Genomic DNA, 17,959 nt, shown 5'->3' on the forward strand with positions numbered 1-17,959 from the left:
ACAAAAGAACTTTCTGAGGTTTTTATAACATTCAAGTTGTGCCTCTTCTGCCATGCAGAAGTACAGCTGGTTCACTATGCCATGCATTTGCCCGTGTGCCATGTTCCAGTGCAGGAGCTGCCACAGCAGTAATAAAGTGAGGTCCTCAGATAACACTGTGGACATAAAAATCAGAACCATAGAGTGGTTTCCAAATTCAGCAAAGCTGCCACAACCTTAGAATAAACAAACATATCTGTGGCCACTAGACATTTCTCGTATTGAATTCCCATCGACCATATAGATTCAAAATCTAATGAAACCTCCAAAAAAATGGACTGACCTGGTGTTATGCTTCACTTTAAAAAGATCTGGCTGTTGCAAAGTAATGCGTTTCCATCAAATGTCTACACCAGTACGTACCGGTCATCTTGTGTGGGCCTGACATACCCAGCGGACAAGATGTTGAGAGAGAGAATATTGGGGTCAATGATGGTCTCATCAGCTTCAGGGGTGCTGCGGAGACGTCCTAGGAAGGCACAAGTGCCTCAGTTAGAACCGCTCATACACAAGGCAATATCACTGTTGGTGCAATGTTTGGTTTTCAGGGTAAGAAAGCCTGAAAACCAAACTTACCCACAACAAGCTCACGGATTTCCTTCCATTCCATGTCGCCTCCTGACTCATGTACAATGGTGACAGTGATTCTCCTCTGGAGGCCCTGTGGTTGTGAAGAATGGAAGAAAAAGAGGTGCGGTTATGTTCAGTTCATTTAAAATATTCCAAATATTATATTTGCTCACAGTGTGATTGACATACCTGGTGCAGTAGGAATGTGCCATGGCAAGGCATTCCTCCTCTGTGGTCCACCACTGCAGGGATGTAGCTGGGAAGACACAGATGAAAACAAGCATCACTGATTTGGTCACGTGCCAGTGATTAATAGTGCTGGAGACATTTATGTGGTCCAGAGTTTTTTCAGGGTCATTATACTTATTTCTTAATAATATCATTTCATGGAAAACTCTGCCACAACATCCCAAACATCAGCAGAGTGAAAATCCAGCACTGGATGTTTGGCGAGGGGTGACACAGGACACTCACTCTCCATTGGCCTCCAGCTCGCAGATCTCAAAGAATACCATGAGATCATATTTGCAGTGGCAGGGTCCTGCCTGCGGGCGGGTCATAGCTGTCAGCTTGGTGGCAGGTACTGTGTTGAAAAAGGAGACAGTGTAAGAGAGGTTGAGGGTAGACAGAGAGCAGACTAGTGTCTAACAGCAGGGAGCTGCTCTAACCCTACAAAGGAAAGAAAAAGGGAAGAAGAAAGGAAATCAGTGATGCAGGGAAAGAGAGGAACCACTCAGTCCTGGGGAAGGAACTCCTTCCCTTCATAAACCTTTACTAGCTCTGGCTCTGAACCATCCTGTGCATGAGGAGAAGCATATGCACAAACTCCTTGAACAGTATTGTCCTTTAACAGTATCGATGTTGTTGATCATCTATTTTTGTAGAAATGATTCAATCTAGTCTGACTATGAGTTAACTACATTCCTCCAATTTAAGGTAGTTCCCCAAAAGGAGTTCAGAGTTAAGAGAGAGTGTGCATGAAAAAAAAACATCCACACGCAGCCCTAGGGTTTGGCCCAAGCTCAAACAGAACATTATAAGTATAATATGCAGTATGTTATATAATGCATTATATACTTCTGCACATATATAGCATTTGCCCAATGCACAGTTCATGTGCACAGTATGGCCCAAGTATTGTAATGTATTGTAACTTTCAAATGTCATTTCCTTCATTCATATTTTGTTGCATTTATTTCAAATAGTTCTTTCGCTTTTTCCTACCTCTTTGGATTGTTTCTTATACTGCTGTAACATGTGAATTTCCCCTCTGTAATATATAAATAAACTGTATAATGTACCATATAGTTAACATTCCCATCCTATTCAAGAAGAGCTCAAAGAAGGAACTGCAAGGAGAATCCACCACGCAGGTCGACAGTAAACGCACAGTACACCAGAGAGCCAATCCAACTGAATCCTGACACAAGAAAACTCCCGTTTTATATCAAATAGTTTCATTTTTAAAACTATTTCAGCTTCTACTAGTCAGTGACCAGTAGTAACTGTAATATAAACTATAGCAGAGAGACTGGGAACATGCTAATTATTTGTTCTTTTTTGTGACACTCTATCTTCCCCTCTAAAGGAAGGTCATGTCACAGGGTCAGTTACAGAACTATGACCCAGTAGCTGGAAGGACTTCAGTGTTGAGCAATTATTCCGCTAAATTGATGCTTCTTGTCACAGCAGCTTGAATCACTACATACAAGTAACACATTGTGTTCTTTGAAATAGTTATTAATTAATTAATTGGAATATGGCAGTCACTTGGCTTTCGAGTATAATTTTAAGTCACACCAAGATAAACGCTTGATATAAAAAGTCTTTCAGTGACAGGATTCTCTTGGATCTGACATCATTAACCAACCCGGCTTCTGAGCTTTAATAACTGAACAGATAGAGGTGGGTGGAGCTGTCAGCTGAGCCTGCTCGTTTCCTTCCAGTAGGAAGGAAGCAGCCAAGCCAGCAGCAGACAGAGCGTGGCCTGACAACGAGTCCACCAGCGCCCCACTGAACACATCTGGGACCAGGTATCGGATCAGCTCCAGCGATTTCTCCCGGTCCGGCGAGGCGTCAGAGTCAACTGCTCATACCCAACAACATGAAGCTGAGATGACATGACTTGCAGGGAGACCAGTACAAAGGCAATGCAACATAAATAAATGGTGGAATTCAAGCAAAGTAACTCTGCAAGGCATTTATTTACCTGGTTTGGACAAAGGCATCACTCGTGGGAACTGTCTTCTACAGGGACGTAGTGGACTGATTGTGGAAATAACAACACACAATCATGTGTCATTTTTTGAAAACACAATATACATTACATATCTTTGTCTGTGCAGTAAATCAGGTCTATCAGCAGACTTCATAGCCAGGTACCTGATGACGTCTTTACAGAGTGGAAGAAAAGGCTGTTTCTGGTAGTGTCCAAACACCTCAAACACAATTGGCTGAGTCTTGATGTAGTCAACAAAGGATTTAGTAACTTCAACAGCAATCTATAAAAACAACACAGTGATGTTAAAGTACTTGACCTATTAAAACCTGCCACAACTCATCATTGCACAGAATCTGGCTGAAACTTCTTACATTCTGCACATGGTAGAAGCCAAGAGGGGGGCCGCGGCCGGTGTTTTTTAGGGGTTCAGTGGAGAAGGCCTCATCATGGCGGTGGATGAAACTGAAATGCAAAACATAGCTATTTACATGTGAAACATGATAAATATTGACAGTCATGGGAGTAAAAATGTACAATGAAAACATTTTGATGAACTGCTTACTTGAACTGGCAGAAGATGTCAGCATATTCTGCAGAGATGCTGGAGGCTTGCAGGACAGTCACCCTGAAGGTAAAAACATTACCAATCCTCAGGTGCTCCAGAGTTGTGTCAAGCGGGCCGTCCACACTGGCCTTCAGAGGATTCTCCAGCTCATCTGCACCAGCTGTGAGGAACGCAAAATAAAAATCAGACATAGGTTAAAGCTTCCATTCCAGAGAGCCGGCCAAGTCGAGCCGTCAACACACTCAGTTGTTTTCTGGCACCATGAACCATGGATGGATGAAGTTTGGCTAGAGTTTAGGGCACTTACTGGGGCTGATTTGGGCCAAGTATCCCCTGCTCCTTGCTTTGGACCAGTGTCGGCCCTCAGAGCCAATTCCATCGTGAGTCTTTTACGCAGAAAGCATCAGTGTGCCAGATTTAGGCCACTGTTGGGCCGAGTGGGACACCACACACACACACGCCCAAACACACAAAACACTTATCCATTCACTCATACATTACGATTACCCGCACATGTGTTGTTGTTGACCTCATCAGCTGAGGGTCCCATTTCTGCATTCTGCCCCTCCCCCTCCACAATACGAAGCTCCTCCTGGGAAATCCCTGTACGGGATAGTCCTACAGAGCTGGACTCGGACTGGAACTGCAAAAGCAAGGTGCAAAACAGACTGGTTAGCAGGTTAGTATACACAGGTGAATCCTGTATGTCCCCACCTATAGTGATTTTCTCTACCTTTTCATATTGCTGATCCTCAAATGAGATTTTGGCAGTGCCTGACTGCCTCACTCCTGAGCCGTAGTCTGGAGCTTCCTCATCAGCTGGAGGGAAACACAAAGCACCTTCACTTCACTCCCTCAAGAAGTCACACACAGTCTGTCCTTTCAATCCCTTCATGCCTTTTGTCCCAACAATGGTGAGGCTGAGGATCCGAGCCTTACCTGATATGGCCTGCACCGCCACTCGGAGGAAGCCCTTCACTTCTCCCTTCTCGCTAACGATGGCGACGCGGTGGACGAGTGGAACTGGGTAAAGCAGGTTACTCAGATAAACAAAAGCCCTGAATAGGAAGCAGAGAGAGAGAGAGAGAAAAATGATAAAAGATTAAAAACAACCGAGCTAAGGAGATGGCACATACTTGATAAAATTTCACTGGACTGGACAACAGAACACAGAGCTGCAAAGCAACCAAACAGAAGCTGGGACTGCTCTTGCGATGGCCATGGCTGCCCTTTACTATCGCTTTGTAGGGTCTTTTCCTCACCATCTATAAATAATGACATTATCAGGACAATTATGGGTCACATGCAGTATTCCTTAACTTTTGTATTGTACTGGTGAAAGCTTGGTGAGGCTAAGGAGCATGTGTGTAAGGGTCAACTATGAATTCTTTAAATTATTTCAAAATACTGGAAACCAGCTCACTACTAAGCTGGATAGCAGATGTTTTCCTCATGAATTCCATTCCTGAAATAAAGTGTTTTTGCACTGCTTAATGACTATATGCTACTGCACTAACGTGTGCATCGTGAACATGCCTCAATCTGAAAACACTACATCAAGTGTACAAAGCCAAATGAGCACTTGAGGCAATTTGTATTTGCATTAGATTTGAAAATACTTCAGGGGTTGTGTAAAGACTAGCTTTTGGGAATATAAATGCAGGAACAACTGCACTAGAAATGTTTTTCTTTCTTGGTTTCTCAATCTCTACTTTTTAGCTACAATAATTGATCTTGCAGTCAAGGACCACGTTTTCCACAAGCCAATAGGGGTAGACATTTAAGGGTGGAGAGTGTAAAAAGGGAGAGGTTTATGACAAGATTGGTGAGGTGCAAAGAAGGCATGCTCAGGACAAAAAGGGTGAACAAAAATGCTTTCAACTTCTCCACTCAAAGGAACCAAAAGCAAATGGAACAGAAATCATCATACGGAACATGGCTCAGCTTGAATAAAAACTGCCAACAGCTTGATATATTGTATGCTACACCAAAAAACAACGAATGACATCAGAAATCAAAGTGCACCTCCTGGGTTGAAGTGCGAATTTGTGCAAAGGAGGGGCACTAGTTCATCATCAGACGTATTCAAGTAAAAATTGACAAAAAAGGTCAAAATGAAAAGACTTGTGCTCTGGCATGCCTAAAAGAGACAGCTGCAGTAGAAACCAGCTCTTTCATCTTGAGATTTTGAGTCTTCCTTGAACACCACTTTGCTATTTCATAAGAATAATTTCCAGACTCTTTCATACTTATTCAGGTTTCCCCGCATGATGAGAAAATTTCACTGTGGGTGTCTGTGTTATGCAAATCAGGCCTGAATATACTCCATGAGACATGTCAGTGCTTTGGCTAGTGAATGGTCTTCTTTAAAAGCTGCTAATTTGCATTTTGCCAAACATAAGTGAGACACAACTCAAGCAGCCGTTGAGCATCAACTTTGCTTGGATTTCCATGGAAACAAGTGGTATGACCCTGGGCTGACATAAAGGACTTGTTTTATAAGTTGAATTGTAATATGCAAGAGAAGCATTTAGCCTAAAGTAGTGTGAGAAAAAAAACAGTTGGCAAAAACAAAGAAAATCAAGCAAAGGTCAAATTTGAGGAGATTAAAAATAAGCAAAAGATAAACCTTGAAGCCCAGAAATGTCTACTCCGATGTCCACTCAGTATCATGAAAAAAATCTGTGTAGTGGTTTGACATTTGAGAACGTTTGTGTCTCAAACATAAGACACAGTGGCAGTGACAACTGAGACAGGGAACAGAAACTAAAGTGGCTAGTTTGACTTGGTGTACTAAGCAAGCAGGAAGTGTTTAAGAAGATAAAATGAATGAAATTTCCATGTTCAAAAAAGTATAAGTAAAGTCGGTCTTCAAATCTCCACTGAAGCTATCCAACTGAAATCCTCCAACTCCATGTTGATATACAACTATAGCTTATTTGTCCCAACTGGACAGTACAATGGAAAATGTCTTTCTGTAAACCAAATAGCAGGCTACTTTGGACTGAAGATGTGTGGTTGCCACATAAGAAAGCAAAAGATACACTGACACTATCGTGTTGCAGCAACCTTCATGTACTCAGTCCACAACAGAGTGAGGATTTTGTGAGAACATACTCTTGTACTGTATCAGTATTGTGTATTGCGTTTTCCAAAATGTCATTTCATCTGTGCTGATTGTCTATCGAGGGAAACAGACCCTGCGTCTCAGCGTGAAAGAGCTAGTTTCCACCAGCATGCTCCCGAAACCTCACCAACCTTCCCACTACACTGAATAATGGTGAGCGGTCGTAAAAGGGATCCTGGCCTTCGCTGGAGCCTCGGCAGAGCTCTCCCTCATCATCATCATCCTCATCATCATCATCATCATCCTCATCATCATCCTCCTCCTCTCCCCCGAGCTCCAAGCACGGGTCTTCCAAAAAGATATCATCGTCCAGGTCCTCCAACTCCTCCAACTCCTCCTCCTCCTCCCCTCGACCCTCCCGCTGCGGGTCAGCCAGCTCAGTAATTTCAGAGTTGGAGAGGGTTGGGGATGGGGTAGGGTCACTCATGCGTTCGCTCATGCATGTGTTGAAAATGGGGTTTCTGGTGCAGCCAGAGACATGGGAACTAGGTTAGCACAGTCAGATAGAAAGCACACACTTGTTCAAACCACAGGGACGGTAGAGCACCATATGGACTGGACCACAGGAGAAAACCTCCCTCGCTTTAAGCAAAAATCTGCTTTTACTGTCTGTTTTAGTGGGCAGCATACATGTACAGTGGGGACACAGAGGACAGATGGGAGGTTGTTAGAAGTATTAAACCGCCTTTGCTGAGAGTGCATATACAGTAATTAAGTGTGCCAGACCATGAAGGTGATGACTGACACCTTGTAGAAAAAAAGATTTGCTTCCAAAGAGGCCAGTCACTTCCAGGTATCACAGGAGCCTGAAATGGTTATGCTAAGGTTGGGTGATCTTATATTTATCTGTTTATGTATTTATTCAACTCCCTTAGAGACCACCAATTCTGTTGGTGGGTGGTACACTATATATTTTAATGTATATTGTTTTTATTATTCATACTTATACCTATACTTGTATTATACATAAATGTCATGCCTCTAATTTTATTAGAGATTTTAATTTATTATTTTATTTGTCCTTTAAGTCAGTATCATAAATATTTACTTATAAACTATCCAATATAACTAGACTGCTAAAGTTGACAACTGATTTAAGACTAGCTTAATAAGTGGCATTGCAGTAGCATTTAAAAACAGTGTAACAACAATTCTCTGTGCGACACAGATTATCAAGAGCAGTTACTGCTACTGTTAAGCCTATGGTAAAATCAGGAGCCCCGAGTGTACTGAAGCTGCGTCCCTACTGATAAGTTTAAAGAGTGTTCATAATACAAATGTCTTTGGTGTCTTTTTAGGTCTGAGTACAAATACACAACAAATAAAACTGCTACATCCAACTTCAGTTGATTGCTGGTACATAATTTGTCTGGGGAACTAAATTTAATTAGATGTGGTGCTCTTGGTCACATATGCCTGTATTACTCACCTTCTGTATGAATATAAAATCTAAATGAGCTGACAAACAACATATTTCAAGAGGACATTTTTCAGATTACTGCCTGATCATCTTTGCTTGTCCTGCAGGAGCTAAATGACCTTAAAGGCTTGATAAATGAATATTATGTAACAGGGCCATGTGACTGTGTGTAGGACCCATCTGCAAGAGAGAGAAGGAGAGAGAGAGAGCTTGGCAGAGAGATTGGGAGAAACGGCAGGCTTTGAGTAGGAGGACTGAAGAAATGTTGATCTCAAATTTTCCACAACCGATTTTTCCCATTAAAAAAGACGGGCCGGGCACTAGCATGTACCGATCATTTCCATCGGCTGTCAAATCCATCCTTTGTGTTAAAGCTGCAAGCCCATGTTCAGGAGAAATATATTCCCACCGGCTACCAGAAAAAGAAGGGACTTCATTCATTAATAACGCACATAGAATTTAAAAGTTGAAAATTGTCAGTACACTGAGTTAAAACAGTTATGAGAAGATACGGCACAGGTTTATTGCAAATAAAAAATACGCTCAATTAATACATTTAAAAGCTGTTAGTGAAAATTTGTGATCATGTTTTTTGATAAAATGACTGATTATTCATAAATGATGCCTAGTAAGTCCTTCATACAAATACAATTTTTAATGGAGAGATTTGATGATAGTGGTGCACTCAGAGCATAGACTGGGATCACCAGACTTCAGTATGTAATGACAAGAGACACCATAATGAAGTGGGCTGCAGACTATTTCATGCTGGTGTCTCCGTCATTGTGTTCCATCAGTTGACCACACGCACAATATGGGGCAGTTACGGCCAACAGACTCCCATTATCCTGAATGGACAAGTATGACTAACACTGGGCTTCTGTTTGCTCTCTGCTGTTGACCTTTGTTTGAGTTCAGTATGAATGCCTTCCTGTCCTGTCCATATACTGTATAGTGCCAGTGGTGTTCAGCATTTACCTGCCAACCAGACGGAACCAGGGGAAGCGGTCATAAAAGGGGTCCCCTCCAGTCATCACATTTTCACAGTCTTCAGTGGTAGTGTTGGGCACATCAGCGGCACGATCATACATCTCTCTCATGAGATTGAGCCTCTGCCTGCAAGAAGCAGCAACAATTGCCACATTAAGTCATTGCGCTAAAGAGAAGCACAGCATGGAGTTAATGAGAAATGTTCTTCCAGTGAATATTGCGCCTTTTTATTACCCTCGCAAAGATACCATAAAGATTTTTTGTTTCTACTGTTTATCAAAGGCTTGTAGACATTTTTATTTGTGGGTGCAATTATTTAAGAGAATGTTTCCAGTAAAAAAAAAAAACTTTTATGAGCTACAGAGCAGAGAGTTATACTGTATGACAGTATATCAGAATTTTAAAAACATTGTTGTGTAAAGACTTGGTGTATGTTCATGTACCTTAGTTTTTCTAATGTCCAGTAGTGAGTGGCTCCATTTTTCTGATCCTGCACCTCCACGGCCACAATGGTGCGTGGGAAGTGTCGTATCTCTCTGTCCTTAGTCGCCTCTGGGGGCAACAGGTCTGGAGGCAGGGGGGAGTAGAGAGTGTCTGTGAGCAGCACAAACTGGAACTGGACCTGCAGGGGCACAAAACGTATTGGTATGGAGAGCCATATTTTAACATGAATCTGTGGCTATATTGACGTTCAAATGACAACAACATGTTGAACCTTTTTCTTGAGTTCCACACTGATGGCATTGGCCTCCTTAAGGAAGATGGCATTTCCCCATAACAGGTCACGGAGAGAGGTGAACTGGTAGCACCGCCACTTACGAAAGCTCCACACAGCCAGCTCTCTTTCCCTCTCTGTCCATTGCACTGCGGGCAAAAGGGATAAAACATCATCGTTTGGTGAGGACTGGCTCACCACCAATTTAGACATGTATCCGTGTCCAATAATGTGTACTACCTTCCTCTTCTGGCTCTTCCTCTTCTTCAAGGGCTTCTGGGTAGTAACGGTCCACTTGCTTCTGAAGAGCCTCCAGCTTGCTCTCATAATCCTTGACAATTGATTAATGAAGACCCATGTCAACACATCTGGTCACATTAACAAGCCATTTAGGAACAGATGTCAGTGAGTAAACTGTCCGGTCGATTCACTGAACAGTTGAAATGGAGGACCAAAGCTCATTCAAAAAATATTAGTGTATTGTACTGTATATAAAGCACGGGAAAACATCTTTAGTTTAGAGTTTTTAAGTTGTTATGAAATAGTCTCATTAATACAGATGCCTCTGTTTGACCTACAACAACAAACGAGACCATCAGCGAGAAGACTGGCTATTTCCATATAGGTATTCTAAATGCTTGTCACCAGGTCCGATTCCCCGCAAAGTCATACGAAACTATTTACGGCACGCACCATGCAGACCAGAGGAGCCTATCTTTACATTTTCCCAGGCAAAGTTTTGCAGAGTAGTACGTTAGCCACTTAAAGGGAAGCAACATTGGGGTATTTGAAAGTATTCAAAACCGATCCTGGATTGGCCCTCTTCCTTTTGTCCACAGGGGCAGCAACAATCAACACAAAATGACTGTTCCTTGTAGTTGCTTTAAGATGCTGTTTGAGAGGTGAAGAGGTACTTTTTTGCAACTCTGACTACTTAAATGCAGTGCATATTCTATATAAAATATATACAGTATATATGCAAAAAAATTAAATATACCTATAGATACATCTCAAAAGAACAAAATTCTAGTTAGATCTAGCTACCTGTGGCTTTAATGATTAATGTCATCACACATCACACAAAGCTGCTCATCACTGTACCAGTCTTTGCTGCTCCAGAAGGTTGTTGGCCTCCTCTCTTTCTTTGCGGTACTGGTCCTCCAACTCCTGCAGCCTGAAGACATAAACATAAGTGAAAAAAAACGGTTTCAGAGAGGTGATGCACCTCAAAGCACTGGTGTCGCTTAAGATTTCAATTGCCAGTAGTATTACTCTTCTTTCTTTCCTAGCTTCCTTATCGGTTGTTCCTATCTACAATATGGTGGTGAGGCCCTATCTGCTACCTACACTGTCTTTCTTGAAAAAGTACCCAAAGTACCTCTGCTCCATTTCCTGTTTCATGTCAATGCCCTGTTTGTCCAGCAGCTCCCTCTGGGCGAAGGCCCAGTCCACAGGCTCAGCAGGGGTTTCAGCACATGGGGTCCTCTCCCTCTCAGCCCTGGCCTGCACAGGGTGGTTGAACCGGAACACATGGCTCTTCCCCAGGATGATGCGATTTCCTTTACAGGAATAAAAAAATCAAAACGTGTTAAGATAAATGCATATATAGAGTGTACCACATACATGTTGCTACTAGGTACTATGCATAAGGAAAGGTGAAATTCATACAGCAAGAGAGCTAACTGACCTGATTTGAGGACAGTGGGCTCTGTCACTCTCTTTCCGTTGACATAAGTCTCAGCTCCTTCACAGGGCTCTAGGACAACTGCTGCTTAGAAACAGAGAGGGCAATATGACACTTCCCGTCTGTCAATATTAAACTCTGATGTACACAACTACAAGCCTATGGAGCAAGATAAAGATCACCCACTTTCTCCTATTGGACCTGTAGAACTGGTAAAGGTGCAGTGCTCATCCTTGATGAAATGGCCGCTGAGGACTATATCCTGACGACTGCTGGCGTCGACACGACCGACCCTAAAAAAAGAAAAAGAGATGAAATTATGTCAGAGCAAACAAGTAAATAATAATGTACTGAATGAATATGTCTCATACATTTAGCACCTAAATAAAATCTGAACTTCCATGTTACCCTAATACTAGATCAGAAAATGTCTGACAATATCTAACCTGGTAATCCCGTCTTTAATGTAGTACAGCAGGCACTCAGACATCAGAGGATCCTCATTGAGGTTCACCAGATGAGGTGTCTGACACAGAACAAGGAATAATTTACTAACTGTAGAAATTAGTAAAATTGTAAATTAGTAATATACATAAAACATTCATTATCCATATGTTATTTACAATATAACATATGCACACACTGCACAGCAGAGAGCTGAAAAGAAATCTCTCCCAGTAACAAACATCAAACAATCAGCAATAGTTAAAACCGTGCAGTCAAATTCACTCCCTACAGCTTCACAGCATGAGTGTTTAATGTAGTCTCAGTCAGATGTTATGGGGCTGCAGGCAAATAGCCATAAATCACTGAAATGGGGGCACTACCATTATCTTTTCCCCCATGTTTACACCCATTGCCGTCTTCAGGGAGTGTTTGAAGTCAGTAATGAAGTAGATTTAAGATAACACTTAATGAAAAAGAAAAATCCTCGACTGATCTGCCTTGGCGAGGCTCCTGTTGAAGTGACACTCAGCACTCAGAGAAGGAGACAGCTTTAAACACTTCACAGCTACAAACCTCGTTGGGGGAAAACAGCCCAACTGTGTCGATAAACACAGGCTGGGGCTTTCTAGGACTATCAGAGGGCTTTGGGGTAAATAAACAAGTATTTTAGTTAATCATTTAAATGGTAAGTATTAGATCACAGAGGATTTTTGGAGATGATATTTTCTACCTTCTTAGGAGAGAACACACCAACCGTCCCACCATCTTCTCGCATTGCTACACCCATTTCTGCCAGCAAGGCCTCTCTGTGGATGAATGTCAGACTCAGTATTCCAAGCAGCTGCATGAATTGTATTATCAAATATCAAGATGCCTTACTCATCAGTATATGAGTTTTTTTTTTTATTTGCTGCACAAATGCAGAGTGGTAAATTTTTCTTTACAAGTCAATACTGCAAAAATAACCAAATAGTTTAGCACTCTTTTCTAAGAGAAAAACTGAATCTCAATCAGGATTTTACTAATAAAATAAAGTAAAATAAAAATGGAATGTTGTAAATCTCACCTTTCCATTCTAATGGCTTCCGTTCTGCGAAGTTTCTCTTCCCAAGTCTCGTTGAGTTCAGCAATGATTTTCTCTGTTTCCTGACATATCAAAAGACAGTGGTCATTTATTTATTTATTTCAAGGACAAGTCTTGTGATGGTGTTCTATATTTTTGTTTTTGTCAACAAATCCCATGAAAAGACCAAAACCAACAACAAATTGTACGAACAAGTATTGTATTTGTAGCCAAAGACGAATATATCTTATTCCTCGGTGCAATAGAGCTTCATTGTTGTCCAAAAACTATTTAAAACACACCAATGAGCCACACTATTACTCTGGTTGACATGCTCCTTAATTAAGGTGAACGTGGGCACTATAGTTTATTTTGAATCAATCCCATATACAGCGCATGATCCCACTGCCATAAATACTCACTAGAGCACCAAATCCATAACCAATGAAAATAGTCTTCAACAAATACACAATTTACTCCTGTTTGAGTAATGTTTGTTAAAAACTGCGGTGAGCCACTGTTTTAGAAAATTGTTTAAAAAGGAAACTTTATGGGCAGTGACCATGAACCACAACACGCCCAGATTCCAGCTGCGGACCTTTGTTGCCCATTATTCCCCATCTCTCTCCCCTCACTTCCTGTCATCCCTCTACTACTGATTCTCTAATACAGGCATAAAATGCCTCAAAAATACTTCGAGATTTATGACGTCAGTAGGAACAAATGGGCCAGTCTGGGGAAGTCAGATAGTATTGAGAAACAGACTAATACATTGGTGGTTTTGGTCTGTTCATGAGATTTGTTGACAATAGCAAAAATATAGAATATCGCAGCCTTACATTTTAATTACTGAGAGGGTTAGGAGTAAAAATACTTAGCGAAGACAGTCAAAATGTATCTGCATGTGATCTGACAATATGCAGCTGATGAGCAATATGTACATGCAGTGCAGAATGCGGGTCTAAAGATGAACTACACAAGTGTTATCCAGTGTTCACCTTCAGCCTCTCGATGGCCTCTTCACTGCCTGGGCTGAACATGATGCGGTCATGCAGACTGGCAATGGATCCGGCACGGCTGGACAAGGCTGAGAGAGACGGAGAGGGACTCATCCCTGTCATGGCATTGGTCACTGTGGAGAGATCATCCCTTTGATTCACAGCTTGGCCTTTTTTGTTATTGTTCTTGTAATCGGATAGGTCTGTCGGGGGGGGGGGGACACGGCGTATGTACAGGAAGTGGGGTTGGGGTAATCGATAATAGGGAATAAAGAAATGGAGAAATGCAAACAGATAAGGAAGAGAAGAGAAGGGAGAATAGAAAAGAAGATATGTGGGCTGAAACAACTCACACAAAGTCACAAAGAGAAATTTCAATTGCTAGTATACAAGCGAGGGCAGCACCAGCAGAAAGCCACGCGCAGAGAGGACCAAATTAAAAGATGCGATAGGAAGGCCATCCAGCCATAACTAAAGAAAATGCAGCAATTATAAAAAAAATTTCAAGCAGAGCATCATATGCAGGAACATTCAAAAACAAGAAAGCATTTAAAATTGCCATAAATATACTATTCATCTGCTATTTCAGATAATTTAGCATGAGACAGGGATTCTATTGCTTGCTCCCAATCATGCATCTTTAACAACAAAAACAAAATTAGTCATCATGTATGGAAAATAAAGTACATAAGCTAGGCCGCCCTTTGTGCAGAGACATAATGACTCATTTGTAATAGGGTCATATTTCCTGCAGAGAACAGTGAAGAGCCAGAATTCTCAATTAAGATTATTATCTAAAAGCAGCAAGATGCATTTAATGCTCAGTGTGCTTCTCTAAAATTAGCAGTGTCAAACTAATTACTGAAAGCAGAAATCCATTTCTCTGGCAGAGAATCAGACACAGCGGTAAGTTTGTTTGGATAGCTTTGAAACTTAAGTCCTCATTGGACATTTCTGAATCAAAATTAGTATAATTTCTATTTATCAAAATAGTCTACCAACAAACCATTTTTACATCATGTTCCCTGTTTTCTTTTCAGTGTTTTATCTTTATTGTTGTGGCACCTCGAAGGCATATGATAGATTCTACAAAATAAAGAATATCAACTCTGCAGCTGCTGCTATGGCAACACAAAGCAATGAATTGGGAAAGTGTATCACACCCATCCATCTGGACAGGCTGTGGCCTGCCAAGATGGATCATGTCTTCGCAGTGCAGTTAATGAAGTCATGTATTATTGAAAGACAGCAAAAATATATGGCATAAAATGAGACGACTACCTCAAAGACCCAATATTATGCAAGTGATTATACTCTCTCTGTGACTGAAGGCTGCATCATCTTGTGTTTTCTGTTATGGCTGCCAACAGGAGGCGATAAAGCCAGACAGACTCTGCCAGGGGAATGGGAAGCTGCAGTTTCACATCAGGGAAATTAAAGTTTGGGATGAAACATATCTCATTATGGTCCATAATCTTCAATATTGTACTGCTCTGCTTTGTTGCTTCATGCACAGTTAAGCTCTGTCCCACCCATGCTACAGCTATGAAGCCATAACCAGATCTCTACAGCACCATGACATGGCACATATACGACCTGAAGATTAGAGTCAAAATGACAAAGCTTGAAAAATCAGCCCCAGACCTGATGTGCTATTTTTATTGCATTAACATTAGCTACTTTCATTTCAATGCAACTCGCCTAAAACATTCTCATCAATTCTTAACAATATTGTGGTACTGCAGAGAACACAGAAAAGCTGCTATTTACTGTCACAGTAAGCACCGGTGATGCTAAGCTGCCACAAGAGCAAAAGCAAGAGCCAGAAAACACACATTTCAAACCCTCTATATCAGCACCAGGCGCTCGATATGCTGGGAGAAGAGAAGATAAAGAGTCAAAAAGAGAGAAAAAGGAAGAGAAAAAGTGTAAAATCTTTAGATAAAATGTTCATGGATTTAAACATACACTTATTATTTGCTGAACACCTGAGCAGTGCAGTCAACATAAATGAACATCAATTTAGCTCCATTGCCCTCAGTACATGATACAAAGCTTTGCATTTTCATTTCTGACATCTTTCTCTGACAAATGTTGTCATGTTCAAATCTGAAGATGCGTTCAAATGTAAACATATTTTTGTCTTGTTTACAGGTGGACCAGAATTCACTCCTCTTTCATTCAGTGAAGAAGGGGACAAGGTGCATTCACTTCTTGTTGTTAGCCTGTGCTATCTGAACAAAAATAAAAGCTAGATTTTACTACCTACATTTCCAATAATACAAATCAATAGCATCTTCTCATTAGACCCTCCATTCCTGGTAAATGCTCATAATATTAACCTCCACACCTCCGGTTTGTATAGCAGACTTTCGATTATATGCTAATGTAATTTTTGCTTGACATGCTAGCTACAGAAGCTACCCTGCCCACAGTCTTTCCAGTCCTGGCTGTTTTTTGCCACAACATGGGAGTAAACTGCATTTGTCTAATTCTGGTCCCACTGCAGTCTAAAGAGAATCACTATCTGGTCATTTCCATTCACGTCTTCCCATTGATTTTTTTGCGCTGGCTCTTAATTAGCTTCGTGTTCTATCTGAACGCACATCAACACACACAATGTTTGAATAGTGTGCAAAGGATCTGAAATCATTACAAATGATAGAAATTAATGATCCCTTACTCTCAATGATGTCACCCAGCCCCTGGGCGTAGAGGAGATCTTTCAGACGAGACACCTCCTCCTTCAGCTCGCGAACCAATCGGTTGTTGGGATCCTCATTGATCACAGCGTTACAGCGAATCTGTTTGGCACGGTCTGCGTACCTGTGAGTATAAAGGAGGCATCATTGGGCATGCTGACACAGGTGAGGGAGGAGACAAAAAGGCACGCACACACCGACACACACATTCATAATCATCCTGACATCACACATCCACAGGATTCTGCAGCTTGGCACTGCAACTCATGAAGAGTGTTTGAAGTGGGAAACTGATGCAAGCTGCTGAGGAAAACATGTATCACACAACACTTTGGTCTCACTGGCACCAGTGTCCTTCAAAGCCACATTCAGCAATGGTGTGGGAGGAAAAAGATGCAGCAGAAAATGTGTTGTCTGCTCTCTACCTGAGTGTGCTGAGGGTCTCATCGTAGTTGATATCAGCTGGACTCAGGGCAGCTACCATCGCAGTACGAGAATTCCCACCTGACACAATGAAGAAAAACACTGTGGTTTCGGCTTGTCCAGAACTAATGGATCAGTAAGAAACATTAACTTGTCAAACAAAAAAATATCGTGTTCATACCCAAATTTTCTCTCAGTAGCCAGGTCAAAACTGAATCTCTGTATGGGATGTGGCTTTCCACTTTCTTCTTCTTTTTATTCTGTGTATTAAATTAAATCACAAAAGTTAAAATCAATGTATGTAATGGCATTTAGGTTAAGAAAAGCTATAAATAAATAAATAACAAATTACCTTATTCGACCCAGAGTCCTAAAATGACGTAGACAGTAAAATTAACATGTTAATCCTACATAACATCGGCTTTATCTTACAATGTACCATATGAAGATATAATGCATACCACTTCTGCCAAAGCAGAGATGACTTTCCCCAGTGTAGTTAGAGATTTGTTGATATTTGCTCCTTCCTGTGATAGAGCAAGAAGCAGAGAATGATATTCACATTGAAAGTAAACACACTTATTAACTTCTTTAATATGGACATATATTAAATCATATCATCATCATAGAGAATGTTTCCCATATAGGCACGGATATATGTTTTCAGATCTGTGTTTGAATATTCAAAATGCAGTTGAGGAAAACATTTTACCTTAAGCCTGGTCCCTTTGGCTCCAGTAGAATCTGCCCTCTCACTGCCAGCCAAATCCACCAAACTTATTTTGCTGACCTGCAACAGAACATCCACTAGATAAACTGCAAAACACTAGCGGACAACAAAAAAAGCTAAAGCTATTCATCTTTATTCCAGAGACAGGTTTCATTAAAAAAATGTCGCCTTATCATTACAGTATGACCTTCAAGCAATCATTGATTTCCAATTCATGACGAGATTTAAATCAGTGTCATCAATCAGATCATAGATGAGCAGAGGC

The 17,959-nt window shown here is 41.2% G+C and overlaps 1 protein-coding gene across 29 annotated transcripts in view; it reads right to left on the reverse strand.

Annotated features, from left to right (window-relative positions):
* The window catches only part of kif1aa (kinesin family member 1Aa), a 39,402-nt gene that overhangs the window by 10,641 nt on the left and 10,802 nt on the right, over nucleotides 1–17,959 (reverse strand). For 4 of the 29 annotated variants that reach the window (XM_044199220.1, XM_044199217.1, XM_044199212.1 and 1 more), the window contains exons 8-38: nucleotides 17,677–17,754; nucleotides 17,426–17,491; nucleotides 17,317–17,334; nucleotides 17,146–17,224; nucleotides 16,967–17,045; nucleotides 16,523–16,665; nucleotides 15,675–15,713; nucleotides 13,840–14,042; nucleotides 12,845–12,924; nucleotides 12,509–12,584; nucleotides 11,778–11,857; nucleotides 11,518–11,624; nucleotides 11,335–11,418; nucleotides 11,026–11,206; nucleotides 10,749–10,821; nucleotides 9,888–9,978; nucleotides 9,648–9,796; nucleotides 9,376–9,554; nucleotides 8,921–9,058; nucleotides 6,654–6,983; nucleotides 4,335–4,453; nucleotides 4,129–4,235; nucleotides 3,903–4,038; nucleotides 3,393–3,555; nucleotides 3,202–3,292; nucleotides 2,992–3,110; nucleotides 2,819–2,874; nucleotides 1,084–1,192; nucleotides 799–865; nucleotides 616–700; nucleotides 403–508 (exon numbers count right to left, since the gene is read on the reverse strand). In XM_044199220.1, the coding sequence (XP_044055155.1) occupies nucleotides 403–508; nucleotides 616–700; nucleotides 799–865; nucleotides 1,084–1,192; nucleotides 2,819–2,874; nucleotides 2,992–3,110; nucleotides 3,202–3,292; nucleotides 3,393–3,555; nucleotides 3,903–4,038; nucleotides 4,129–4,235; nucleotides 4,335–4,453; nucleotides 6,654–6,983; nucleotides 8,921–9,058; nucleotides 9,376–9,554; nucleotides 9,648–9,796; nucleotides 9,888–9,978; nucleotides 10,749–10,821; nucleotides 11,026–11,206; nucleotides 11,335–11,418; nucleotides 11,518–11,624; nucleotides 11,778–11,857; nucleotides 12,509–12,584; nucleotides 12,845–12,924; nucleotides 13,840–14,042; nucleotides 15,675–15,713; nucleotides 16,523–16,665; nucleotides 16,967–17,045; nucleotides 17,146–17,224; nucleotides 17,317–17,334; nucleotides 17,426–17,491; nucleotides 17,677–17,754 (3,431 nt within the window). The remainder of the gene's footprint in view (nucleotides 1–402; nucleotides 509–615; nucleotides 701–798; nucleotides 866–1,083; nucleotides 1,193–2,818; nucleotides 2,875–2,991; nucleotides 3,111–3,201; nucleotides 3,293–3,392; nucleotides 3,556–3,902; nucleotides 4,039–4,128; nucleotides 4,236–4,334; nucleotides 4,454–6,653; nucleotides 6,984–8,920; nucleotides 9,059–9,375; nucleotides 9,555–9,647; nucleotides 9,797–9,887; nucleotides 9,979–10,748; nucleotides 10,822–11,025; nucleotides 11,207–11,334; nucleotides 11,419–11,517; nucleotides 11,625–11,777; nucleotides 11,858–12,508; nucleotides 12,585–12,844; nucleotides 12,925–13,839; nucleotides 14,043–15,674; nucleotides 15,714–16,522; nucleotides 16,666–16,966; nucleotides 17,046–17,145; nucleotides 17,225–17,316; nucleotides 17,335–17,425; nucleotides 17,492–17,676; nucleotides 17,755–17,959) is intronic. The other 25 variants (XM_044199229.1, XM_044199232.1, XM_044199231.1 and 22 more) reach the window with 13 other exon arrangements.

Source organism: Siniperca chuatsi, linkage group LG6, assembly GCF_020085105.1.
Source record: "Siniperca chuatsi isolate FFG_IHB_CAS linkage group LG6, ASM2008510v1, whole genome shotgun sequence".
Taxonomy (NCBI): domain Eukaryota; kingdom Metazoa; phylum Chordata; class Actinopteri; order Centrarchiformes; family Sinipercidae; genus Siniperca; species Siniperca chuatsi.